Source organism: Dermochelys coriacea, chromosome 14, assembly GCF_009764565.3.
Source record: "Dermochelys coriacea isolate rDerCor1 chromosome 14, rDerCor1.pri.v4, whole genome shotgun sequence".
Classification (NCBI taxonomy): Eukaryota; Metazoa; Chordata; order Testudines; family Dermochelyidae; genus Dermochelys; species Dermochelys coriacea.
Genome location: NC_050081.1, coordinates 25,551,228 through 25,564,327, shown reverse-complemented (window position 1 = coordinate 25,564,327; position 13,100 = coordinate 25,551,228). Strand labels below are relative to the sequence as shown.

General features: G+C 45.8%; 1 protein-coding gene across 3 annotated transcripts in view; it reads left to right on the top strand.

Moving 5' to 3' along the window:
* DNAH9 (dynein axonemal heavy chain 9) overlaps window positions 1-13,100 on the top strand; it is a 402,978-nt gene that overhangs the window by 156,388 nt on the left and 233,490 nt on the right. For 2 of the 3 annotated variants that reach the window (XM_038371718.2, XM_043496454.1), the window contains exons 40-42: window positions 1,126-1,228; window positions 3,336-3,575; window positions 12,492-12,653. In XM_038371718.2, the coding sequence (XP_038227646.1) occupies window positions 1,126-1,228; window positions 3,336-3,575; window positions 12,492-12,653 (505 nt within the window). Of the gene's footprint in view, window positions 1-1,006; window positions 1,025-1,125; window positions 1,229-3,335; window positions 3,576-12,491; window positions 12,654-13,100 lie in introns of those variants that run through there. The other variant, XM_038371730.2, reaches the window with a different exon arrangement.

The window sequence follows — 13,100 nt, the reverse complement described above, 5'->3', positions numbered from 1 at the left end:
TGACTGACAGAACTGCTCCCTGAACTGCAGTGTGTGTTCTGAAAAGAAAGAGGTGGGGGAACATATATTGAGCATTTGCAGGAGCCTGGCTGGGAGAGAATATTGGAGTAGACACAATGAAATCACCAAGTGTCTGCATGGGAGCCTCTGTGGCAAGTATTGATGTAAACGAGCCATATGGTATTATGACCACCAAATCAAAAGTGCTCCAGAGAATGCAGAGGCTAAGATTTTATGGGATCTGGCAGTTGTCATAGGCCGAATGGTGCAGGCAAATAGGCTGGACAGAGTTGTTGTAGAAAAAAAGACCCTGTTAATTGCTATTTCCATCCCAGCAGACAGAAAGATAAAAAAAGAAACAAGAAGAGAAGATGGTGAAGTATGAAGAACTCTGCCATGAAGAGGAAACCAATGAAAAACTGCAACAAATACAATCTCCGTGATCACTTGGAGCAATTTGTAAGGGTATGAATGGGCAGCTCAAGAACACATTAGATTGCAAGACATCGTGATCAGTGACCTCCAGAGGACAGAACTGTTGGAGAACAAGTGAATTTGAGCACCTAAAATACAGGAATTCTGCAAAATTTCACAAAAATTCTGACTAATCAATCCTAGAGTTGAATCGTGGTCAGGATTTATTGGTGACTCATGGGGATAAATTTTAGACAATAGCTTTCCACTTTCTATGCTTAAAGATCTTGTATGTTGTAAAGGCTGTTTGTTTAAAAAAAATACCCATGATGTAATACTGAGGGATAATAACAATAGGAATTGTTGTGCCTAAACGTCATCAACTGAGATCAGGAGCCAGTTGAGCTAGGCACTGTACAGACAATGCATCCGATGAAGTGACCTGTAGCTCACGAAAGCTTATGTTCAAATAAATTTGTTAGTCTCTAAGGTGCCACAAGTACTCCTTTTCTTTTTACAGACACACAGGAAGGCATAGTCCTTGTCCCAAAGAGCATAGTCTTTGATTCTGAGTCTTGGTGCATGAACTGAAGTCATCTGGGTTACACAGGTGTGTTGCTACTGTTCCAGACCTGGCCCTGACAGGAGGGTGTGCTGCTATAAATCTGTTGCTAATTGGCCGCAATTATTGTGTTGCTTTGTTTGCCACAGGTACGACAGAAACAAACTGTCCCTGAAGGAGATCATGAACGTGCAGTATGTATCCTGTATGAACCCCACTGCAGGAAGTTTCACCATCAACCCACGGCTTCAGGTAGAGTCCATTAATTGACACACTGCTAATTTATTAAATCACTGAGAGAGTTAGAATGTCATCAGAATGGTCTTTAAAAGAATAACCTGGAGGGGCAGATTACGGCCATGACATTGTAGTTAATACTCCATCCTTAAGATACGTGGCCAAATTCTGCTGTCACTTACATCAATGTAAATTCATTTAAATCAGTGGAGTTATTGTAATTTACACCGGTGGAACAGAAAGCAGAATTGTCCCTTATTCCTCATTTTTGGCCCCTTTCCCACCATATTTCCTATCACATTACTGCTCACAGTTCGAGATGGACTTTCCCTTTTGCCAGCCAGCCAACATCCTTCAGAGTAATACAGATTGAGTTTGTTTTTCTTTATCTAGTGTTATCCCTGGAATGTAGGTACTCATTTTCTCTGGTTTGGGTTGTAAAAATCCTCATGCAACCAGTTACATTTTCCTTGGCCAAAGAGATGAAATACAATGAAAATAGGAAAGAAGATGGTCCAGAGTTATAATAGCTAATGCTAACATGGATATGGGAAGAGATATTAAACCTCATGCTTTAGGGCTGAAGCCAGTCACTGTCTGTCAGGGATTAGGAGGAGACCTAACATAGGAGGCAGGTCATACAACATCTGCTTTGGGCCAGGTTGCTTGCTCCATCATCCGAAGCATCTGGTTCTGGCCAATGTCAGAGACAGGGTAGTGCACTAGCTGGATCTCAGCTCTGATCCAGTCTGTCAATTGCTATGTTTAATAGGCAGAAGATTTAAAACAAATTTAAGGAAGTACTTCTTCACACAATGCATAGTCAACCTGTGGAACTCATTGTCAGGAGATATTGTGAAGGCCAGAAGTGTAATGGGGTTCACATCAGAATTAGATATATTCATGGAGGATAGATCCATCAATGGCTATTATTCAAAATGGTCAGGGATATGACCCCATGCTCTGGGTGTCACTAAGCCTCTGACTCCCATAAGCTGGGACTGGACAGCATGGGGTGGATCACATAATAATTGCCCTGTTCTATTCATTTCCTCTCAAACATTTGGCACTGGTCCGTGTAGGAAGACAGAATACTGGGCTAGATGGACCATTGCTCTGACCCAGTATGGCCATTCTTATGTTGTCCTATTTAACTTGTGAAAGGTGTTCTCTTATCACAAGGTGCACAGTTTGTCTGCTGGCACTGGTGGGATAGCATTTGACAAATGAGCCCCAGAGGGGTCAGGGAATTGCTAAGTATCTGTCAGCTATACCCAGGTCACCTTGGCAGGCAGCAGAATGAAAACACACTGGGTTTTATTAGTACTTACAAGAGAAATAGGGATCTCAAATAGGACTTAAGAGAAATATCACAACAACCTGATGCATCATATCCTGCATGGGAACTGTATCCCGCTGTCAGCAGTTACATACATGCAATCCAGCAGGTGCCACTAGAACTTTCATGTGAACATGTAGAACTAATAGCCGAATTTGTCCCCATTTCTTGACCATCCCCTCCATGAAAGGAGTTACCCAGCATCCTGACCTCCTTAAATGAGCTGCCATAGTTTGGTAAAATGAGATATTTTGACTTCTTGAAAACTTGTGACTTACCCATCTCCGTCAGCCTGGCTCTTACTGAGAGGGACAAGGAACCCACGGTCCCTTGTTTGAGTAATGGTCTGGATACAGCACCTTACATGAAGGGTACTGTCCTTTGGACAAAATATTATCCTGGTATAAAGGACCAGATTTTCCAGAGAGCTAACTCCTATTTGGGCACCTGAATAAAATGGCCAGATTTTCCAAAGTGCTCGGGATCACACAGGTCTCTCATAGTCAATGGAGGCTGCACGTTTCTAAAATATCCCCAGGAAATCAGCAAAATCAATTCGCTGTATTTGTTTATTTGCCATTTTGACCATCAAATGCAATCGACAGTTCCACCCTTTGGGAGCAGATGCCTCAGAAGTGGCTTATCAGCTTGAGCTATTGGGATGAGAAATCTCAGTAGAAATACTGATTGCTTTCTGATCAGCTCAATGAGCCCAAACCCCCATTCAGCAAAAAAGGAGGCCAACCCAGTCTGAACCTTTCTTTGTTTTTCTTCCCTTCCCAGCGCCACTTCAGTGTGTTTGCTCTCTCCTTCCCTGGATCGGAAGCTTTGTCCACTATCTACAGTGTCATTCTAACTCAGCACCTGAAACGGGGGCATTTCTCTGGGCCTGTGCAGAAATCCTCTCAGCAGCTGATAAACGTGGCACTGGGCCTGCACCAGAAAGTAGCTGCTACTTTCCTGCCAACGGCTATCAAATTCCATTATATTTTCAACCTCAGAGACTTCTCCAATATCTTTCAAGTAAGTGCAGTAGCCTTCTTCCTGGGGCACTCGAAGGTTCACTAAAGATAGGATGTGGAATTTATGAGGGTGTGGTCCCCTCTCTGCGCCAGCCCAGCACCAATTAACATTAATGGGAGGTATGCAGGCTCACCAGGCTGTGTAGGCGCCATGTGTTGTTCAGTCCAGTCTTCCAAGAAAATGACAACACACATTTTTTTTGGAGTAAAATATTTTTTCACGTGGTAACTTAAGACCCAGATCCTCCAGGGTACTTAGGCACCTAAATACTTTGGAGGATCTCGGGGCCTGAAGTTCATTTCCCTGTTGCCCATGTGGTTTCCCCTTTGTTAGACATTCAAACCTGTGAAAACAGCTGAGTGAGGAAAATGGTTAGGGTTACCAAGTGTCCTCTTTTCGACTTGAACGCCCAGTCGAAAAGGGCCACTGGCGACTCTGGTCAGCACCACTGACCGGGCTGTTAAAAGTCCAGTCAGCAGAGCAGTGGGACTAAGGCAGGCTCCCTTCCTGTTGTGGCTCTGCGGGGCTCCTGGAAGCAGCGGCACGTCCCCTCTCCAGCTCCTATGTATAGGGGCAGCCCGATGGTTCCACACGCTGCCCCATCCCCAAATGCCGGCGTTGCAGCTCCCATTAGCTGGGAACCACAGCCAATGGGAGCTGCGGGGGCAGCACCTGCAAACGGGACAGTGCACAGAGCCACCTGGCTGCACCTACACGTAGGACTGGAGGGGGGACATGCCACTGCTTCCCGGAGCTGCCTGAGGTAAGCACCATCCGGAGCCTGTACCCTGACCCCTTTCCACTCCCCCCCCCCAGCTCTGATCCTCCTCCCACCCTCCAAACCCCTTAGTCCCAGCCCACATCACCCTCCTATACCCCAAACCCCTCCTCCCCAGACCCACCCCGGAGCCCGCAATCCCAGCCAGAGCCCTCACCTCCCCACCCCATGCCCCTGTGGAAGCTGATATGGAGAGCACTGAAATCAGCACTGAGCTCTGGCTTTGCTTTTCCAGTCACACTGAGTTACAGTAAATGCATCACATTTTCAAACTGAAAAACAGAAAATGCAAAAAGCATTCTTGTGCCATAATGTGGAATCCTCAGTCATCAAGAAAAGCAGATAGAGAAATTTCACTTGCCTTATCCTTTGGGTGGATAAAGAAATGTGCAGATGACAATACTGTAGGTAGTAGTATAAAGGCCTTTTAAAATTCAGTTTAATCCTGAATAAACAATCAAGTGCTTGAGCATATAATAGCTTCATTTACAAAGGACCTTTAGCAAATGTTCTTCCACCAGCTGTTTTCTAAATGCAGGAGCAGCTCATGGTAACAGGTATGTGGCAAAAAAGTATGAAAACTGAAACTCCTGAGGGTTCTACCTTTAGAACTTTCTGCCTCTGTCTTGTTTTACTGCTGACTCTGCACAGATGGTTAACTGCTGTTCCACTTGTGATCTGCCCAAAGAATCTGTCATTATCACATTATCTTAGCTGTAGCTAAATATTGAATCAATGACTTACAATCCCTGCCTGATTCCTTTTCTCAAAACAGGCTGACAGTCCTTATTACAGGGACTGTGCTAGTTGTCTTACTCCAGGAACCTTTGCCTTAGTTGCTGCTGCTAAAGGAGAATGAGTGAATGCAAGTCTACCTGTGTATGTGAATATTACCCAGAAGAGGATGCTCCAAAGTAGCCATCTGCAGAAATCGTTTCTGACAGAGATCTGCTTACTTGTTGCTTTTATGTTGTTCAGACTTTCAAAGTGCCTGTCTATGTAATACTCAACGCCAGTTTGATTGGCAGGCTAATGGCCTGCGTTGCACAGTGAGAGTGACTCACTATGGATTGCACTGAAGGTGAATCCTAGTGGAATTCACTCCATTTTTCTCCAAAATGCTAGAGGGTTTACGCTACACAAATAAAAGACATGGCTGAATGTGAAGGAACCTGACACAAACCTAGTGGCTGGAGGTTCTTCTGGCAGAACTGAGTATACTGTGTCAAATGGTGCTCAAATTCGCCTTGACTAGACAAGAATGTTTAGTGCCCTCCTTTTGGGACTTGGAGCACCTACAAGATATTCTATAGCAGTGGTGGCAGGTCCCAAATATTGCTATTGGATGTGATTTCCTCCACTGCTCACCTGCTTGTCACCCTTTGGCCAGACCAGGATGAACCACAATGGTCCAGCGGCTAGGTGATGAGTTGGAATTATATAATTAGGGCAAAATATGTTTACGGGGTGGTTCGCTATACTTGTTACACTTGGCATGCCAAAGTGACCCTGGAAACAGCTTGTCACAGCATGGATGTGACCCTGCAGACTATTGCCCAATACCTGGTTTGCTTTAGAATTGCTCTAATCTCTACAGGAGCACACTGGACAAATTGCCAAGTGGTAGGGAGATGAGTTGGGGATTGGCTTTGATATATCAGAAGAGAAACTGACAATTGCTTTGGATAGAAACGGGAAGACCGGGAGAGAATTGCAACTGGAAGTACTCAGCCAGTGGGGGGACATTGCAATGGTCTCAAGTTGCAGTGGGGGAGGTCTAGGTTGGATATTAGGAAACACTATTTCACTAGGAGGGTGGTGAAGCACTGGAATGGGTTACCTAGGAAAGTGGTGGAATCTCCATCCTTAGAGGTTTTTAAGGCCCGGCTTGACAAAGCCCTGGCTGGGATGATTTAGTTGGTGTTGGTCCTGCCTTGAGCAGGGGTTGGACTAGATGACCTCCTAAGGTCTCTTCCAACCCTAATCTTCTATGATTCTATGACAGGGCTTTCTTTGGCCAATAGGCAAGTGCATTTAGAGCTGCTATGGAATGGAAAAGCCTCAAGTGAGGTCTGTATTTGTGGGCATTCCTTTGTGGTTTTGAATAGGAATAATGAGACTGTTTCCCAGACTGGTGGCAGGAGCGTGCAGCTGCTGTCTGTGGACCAAGAGACAGCAACGCAAAACTCAAACCCACAAAACCTAGGAGATAGAGTGTAAAGCTGCGTACCTACATACATCACCTACCAACAGAGATGCTCATCGCTTGATAGGGAGGATGGCCCCTGGCTAAATGCTAGCCTAGAGTTAGGAGAGCTGGGTTCAAGTCCCTGCTCTACCACAGAGTTCCTCTGTGACCTTGAGCAAGTCACTTAGCATCTGGCCCAGATCCTCAGAAGTCATTAGGCTCCGTACTCCCATTGATTTCAACAGAAATTAGGAGTCTAAATATCTTGGAGGCTCTGGAGTTCTGTTCGCCATGTAGAACAGTACTTCCCCACCTCACAGGGGTGTTGTCAGGTTAACGACACTAAAGGTAGAGGGGTGCTCTGAGGCTATGGGAATTGGGACCATATAAAAAGTACCTTTGACAAACACACACTAGCAAATCAGCACTGCTCAACCACATGGGCTCTTATGGACAGGCAGGCCTCGTATCAGTCTTGCCTCCTCCATTGTCCCTCGATCCCAGCTATCTCAGCTCAGGAAATCCCTTTTCCACTTCATGTCCCTCTCTGTTGTGGGACTGCGACCGTGTGACTTGCCTGCAATTCCCAGAATGTCTTTCCAGGTCTTCCGAAGCAGTGCCAGGACAATGCTCTGGAAATGGCTTGTGCTCTGTTTTTGTCAATAGGAGAAAGGCTATTCTGCCTGACTGTGCTATGCCAAAGGACTCCTAAGCATGTGCAGCTGCTGTCTGTGGACCAAGAGACAACAATGCAAAACTCAAACCCACAAAACCTAGGAGACAGAGTGTAAAGCTGCGTACCTACATACATCACCTACCAACAGAGATGCTCATCGCTTGGGAGGGAGGATGGCCCCTGGCTAAATGCTAGCCTAGAGTTAGGAGAGCTGGGTTCAAGTCCCTGCTCTACCACAGAGTTCCTCTGTGACCTTGAGCAAGTCACTTAACATCTGTTCCAGATCCTCAGACGTCATTAGGCTCCATACTCCCATTGATTTCAACAGAAATCCACATTTTTTCCCAGACATGCTTTCCACATGCTTTCCCAGACATGGTGACACACTGCATTTGCTTGAGCTGGGAACAACCCCCACTGAAAACCCAACAGCCTGTTCTTGGTGGCTGGCCATATGGAGGCTGGGTGTATGTGTTCTGACTCTCCATGCATACTCTATTCCAGTTTGGCTGACTGCTTTGCCCCTCTCTTTCCCTGGCCCTCCATGTCATTGTTCTCCTATTGCACATCCTAGAATTGTAGCTGTAGTGTATAGGAACTGGGACTGTCTCTTTAAAGAGAACACAGAGAACACCACTAGAGGGCTCACTCACTATTGACTTGGAACCTGACTGTGCCTATGTAATTTCTTCCTGTGGTGTGCACACAGGACACAACAGTAGCCCTGGAGGAGTAGCTTTTAAACACCCAGCCCGCTGCTGAGGTAATAACAGTACTTAGATTTATTCCTTCCATGTTGACCACATGGACAAAGGTCACTTCACAGAGCCAGCTATTTTTTGAAATTATTTTAATTTGTAATTGAACTAAGAGGATTAAAAGTCATTTATTTCTGGGTCATTTTTATACAGTACAAGCTGTGATTTTTACCCTTGTGCTAGGGCAACTTCAGTGTTTACTCCTCGCAGCCCCCTTTGCGCCTCTCATCAGCCCACTGTATCTTAATCTTGGGTTCCATCCATACCCCTAGCAAGCAGGGAAGGCTGTGCCGTGACCCCTGGCATGGCATTACTGGCCATTATCTAAGCAGGGCGTAGTTATGATAAGGGAGGCTAGGAGCCCTCTGTCCTGTTTTCTCCATTTCCTTTACAAAATTTTGCTTGCCTGTCCAGAAAGCCCCAGTGAATCAATTACTTTGTTTTACAGGATGCAGTGCTCAGGAGATAGGAACCATGAGCAAAACACAGCAATCCCAGCATTCGTGGTTCATTTTATACCTCTTTGCACTTCAAGTCTGGAATGAGTGTGATAATATTTCAGGTTTTGGATGAATGCTTAGAGTGTTGAATTATTAAACATCAAACCGTTGAAAACAAGATTGCAAATCATCCGTTTATTCCCAGTATATTTATTCCTAGCATATGGCAGTATGCAAAGGAAAGGCCAATGGGGGTCCAGACTGCTCCAAGGCTGTACTGCATGCACATTACCAACAGAGGCCTTTACTGTTGCTAGTTCTGCTATCTAGGGGAGCAATATTTCCATGTACAGATGATGCAATGTCTTTCATGTGTGTCATAGTGGCAGCAGAAGGAAGAAGGAACTTCCTGGTGTCTTCCACCACATGAACCCCTTGCAGCCATGTAGTACTGAATGTATGTCTGCTCAGAGGAGCCCATGAGTATAGAAAGATTGCTTCTTTAGCGGTGTAACACAGAGGCATGAGGTACCCCAGGCCATACCAGACAGTAATTCTGGGGCTGCACACTTCATCCCAAACGATATGCATGGGTGAACTTGTAAACATAAACGAGTAGTTCTCAACCTATTTACCATTGTGGGCCGCATATGCAGTTCTCTGTGTTATGTGGGTCACATCAACACAATATATATACTACCTGAATGGCTCTGAGGATGGCATATGGGCTGCAGCTGTGTGCTGATTAGGCTGCAAGTGGCCTGCAGGTTGAGAACCACTGTCATAAACCAAGAAAAGTGCAATGATTGGTTTTGCATTCAGGGCTCCTTTCCACTGAGAGCCGAGTCTTGTCCAGCAACCCCACCAAGTCACACTGTTGATGGGCAGGGGCTAAGTGCATGCAGCAGCCTATCTGAACTGTTTTCTTAGGGCCTTGCCTGGTTAGTTAATATATCTCAGACCAAGGTCTGGATCCACTAATGAAGTCAAGGTTTCTGTACTGTAAATCCATCCATGGGGATGCTCCCATCCTTCCTGTATTCATCCCAGCACTGGGAGCTAGAGAGATGCGCTGACATGTAAATACGATATGACTGATGTTTGTCATCATGCTATGTGTCGCCACAGGCTGTGAAGACATCTGCTCCCAGACCAAGGGAGCTATTAATGAGTGTAGTGGTAGCAAAACAGCTTGCGAGTGTGGGGATCTGCTGCTGAGGACTATTAGAGGCAGGTGTAACCTGTTGAGGAAGCTCAGGGGGGGATAAGATGGACTGAACTGCACTGTTGTAGTGATTTGTCTCCTTGTGTAGAGATAATCATGTTATATGGTTTGTAAGGCTAACATCAATGCTCAGAAGTAAGTAGCTCATTCAGAGAAGGACTTGGATGCTACACACACAATCTTTGCCAAGGTTTATTAAACTAGCTGCATGTGCTAAGCAGAACAGTGAAACTTATTGACAGCTCCATCCATCCAGACAATCACTACGCTCTCAAGTGAATTCACCCAGGAAAATGATAAAGGACAAAACCACCCCATCACCTGTGGACGAACACTTTTTTCACAAAGTGATCACTCTGTGCCTGACCTCTCGGTCCTTATCCTCAAAGAAAACTTGCACAAACAGACAGGCACGGGAGCTTAAATTCATAACTTTTCTAAAGAGTAAAAATTATGGACTGAACAGCGACACTGGATTTCTGGCTTGTCACAACCATCTATAACCTGCCAAACCCTCTTTGTTTCCTATGACTGCAGAGGTGTTAATGGGCCACTCTACCTTGAAGGGTCCCTTACAATACATGCTAACTACTTATGCTAAACAATCTCTCCCACCTTGCATTTTGCTGTGAGCTGCGAGGACCTTTCCCAGACCTGAAGAAGAGCTCTGTGTAAGCTCCAAAGCTTGTTTCTCTCACCAACAGAGAGTTGGTCCAATAAAATAATATTACTTCACCCACCTTGTCTCTTTAAGACCTGGAGGTTGTCACCAGACCTGATGGTTTCAGAGAGGCCCAGTGATCCCTGTCCTCCCGAGGCTGACATGCTGGACAGAACCCTTCTAAGCTTTCAGGTGTCAGCTATTTTCAAAACACAGTTTGATTCAGAAAAAAAATATGCCAATTTGCCAATCCTCAAATGTAAAAAACCTCAACCAACCTATGGGCACTTGATGAGCAAGAGCACTTTAGATTGCATTTTAGCGCATTTTATATTTTATGTATAAATAATTAGACATAAGAAATAAAGCTTTATGTTTAATTCATGTAATTAAAAAACTTATGTATTGTTAATAGGCTTAGTTATAGGTGACATCTCTTTGAAATATCATTCTTTTGTGCATTTTTTAATAGGGTGCATTGTAAACACACCGTTGTAAGCTGACAGCAGCTAATACTTCCTCTAGACAGCACATGTCTAATTAAAGTCACTTATTTTATGGTTTTTTAAATCCACTCACTCGAGATTTCCAAACTGGTTTTTCCCTTTTGGCTGGCAGCACAAGGCAGATGCTGGGAAGGTGAAGGACCCTGATTCTGGGCTGAGGAGCAGTCGGTGCAGCTTAGAGAGGTCTCCTGAGCCTCAGTCACAGTGCACTGGGTCATGACCTTTGCAGGGCCTGGTTTAGACGCTCCAGGGCCCGCATGTTTCTGCTGCTCACTTGGTGTGGTGATGGCAGGTGACCACCTTTACCTCCCAGAGAGGCAACAGCAGCAGCAGGGGACCCCTTTGCCCCCAGGAGTAATGGCTTCCGCCGTGCCTCTCCCCTCAAGAGCAGCAGGGTCCAGAGAGCACTAACACCCCAGCTGCTGGGCGCAGGACATCTGCTTGGGTGAGTGAGTGGGCCAGGCCCACTGCACCTTCTAATCTTCTTTTGGTAGGAAACTCCAACCACACCCTCTTCCTCCCAGCTGCACTCTCTGTCCTGGCAGCCAAGGCAGAGAGGGGGAAGAGCCCATATACTGGGGTGATCTTCCTGGGGCTGGGTACGGGGAGGCAGTATGGCATAGTGGATAGAGCGCAGTACTGGGACTCAGGTGGCCTGGCTTCTATTCCTGGCTACAGCATTGGCCTGTTGAAGTGACTCCCCTAAGGTCACACACCTTTCTTTGCTTTAGTTTCCCCAGCTGTGGAATGGGGATGATGATACGAAGCTCCTTTTTAAAGTGCTTTGAGATCTGGTGGTAGGCAGGTCTTTGTAGGAGTTATTCGTATGCTGGCCTGAGGGCTGGCATTCCTCAGTAGTGCAGTGCACAATGGTTATCTGCAGTGTAGGATGGTGCCGAAGTATTTAGGTCAGATCTTCCATGGCCTGTGACTGTCTGTGCTTCTTTTCCATTATTCTTTGTACTGATCTTTGGAGTCTTTCGTGCACAGAGCAAAGCAAAAGCAGCACAAAATGCTTTGCTACAGGCACCCTGGGAAGCCCTGGGGAACATAGTCTGTGTTCTCCAGTGGCTGGTTGGGTAGGGAGTTACTGAGCAGTCCTGCTGCATGCTTACCACAGTAGCTCTGCATTTGTCCCTCTTCACCCCCAAACCTGGCATGTTAGTACAGATACAGGAGAAGCTTTGATAAATCAGAAGAGAAACTGACAATTGCTTTGAATAGAAACAGGAAGACCGGGAGAGAATTGCAACTGGAAGTACTGAGCCAGTGGAGGGACATTGCAATGGTCTCAAGTTGCAGTGGGGGAGGTCTAGGTTGGATATTAGGAAACACTATTTCACTAGGAGGGTGGTGAAGCACTAGAATGGGTTACCTAGGAAAGTGGTGGAATCTCCATCCTTGGAGGTTTTTAAGGCCCGGCTTGACAAAGCCCTGGCTGGGATGATTTAGTTGGTGTTGGTCCTGCCTTGAGCAGGGGATTGGACTAGATGACCTCCTAAGGTCTCTTCCAACCCTCATCTTCTATGATTCTATGACAGGGCTTTCTTTGGCCAATAGGCAAGTGCATTTAGAGCTGCTGTGAAATGGAAAAGCCTCAAGTGAGGTCTGTATTTGTGGGCATTCCTTTGTGGTTTTGAATAGGTTTTGAATATATATATTTGTGTGTGCATGTTCTCTATAGGGCATTCTGTTTTCTACCCCGGAGTGTCTGAAGGCTCCCCAAGACTTGGTGAAGCTCTACCTGCATGAATCAAACCGTGTGTACCGGGATAAGATGGTTGATGAGACAGATTTCAGCACATTTGATAAAATGCAGACGGAGATGGTGAAGAAGTTCTATGATGTAAGTATTGCAGTTGGTGATTGTCAGATTAACGCACTCTGGGATAACCTCTCAGGGACTAGTTGCACTGTAGGCAGAGGTGGATTTAGCATAAAAATGACTAGACAGAAGTTTGCTCAAGACATCTTATGTGTTTGGAGATGGACCCTGTTGGGGAGAACACAGGGAAGGGTGCCCAGGCTTCTGTGGTGTCTCCTCAGCTCTGCCACTGACTGGCTGTGTGACTCCAGACTAGTCACTGCAAATTTCTCTGTGTCTCAGTTTCCCAAGAACTGTCTACAGTCCTTAAAACACAGCAGCTGCACCACTGCTGCACTTCAATGAAGACATTACCTATGCTGATGGGAGGGGTTCTCCATTTCCCCAAGAGGCAGTAGCCAAGTTGACAGGAGAAGTCTCCCGTCGACCTAGCACCATTTATACCAGTGGTTAGGTCAGTTTAACTAT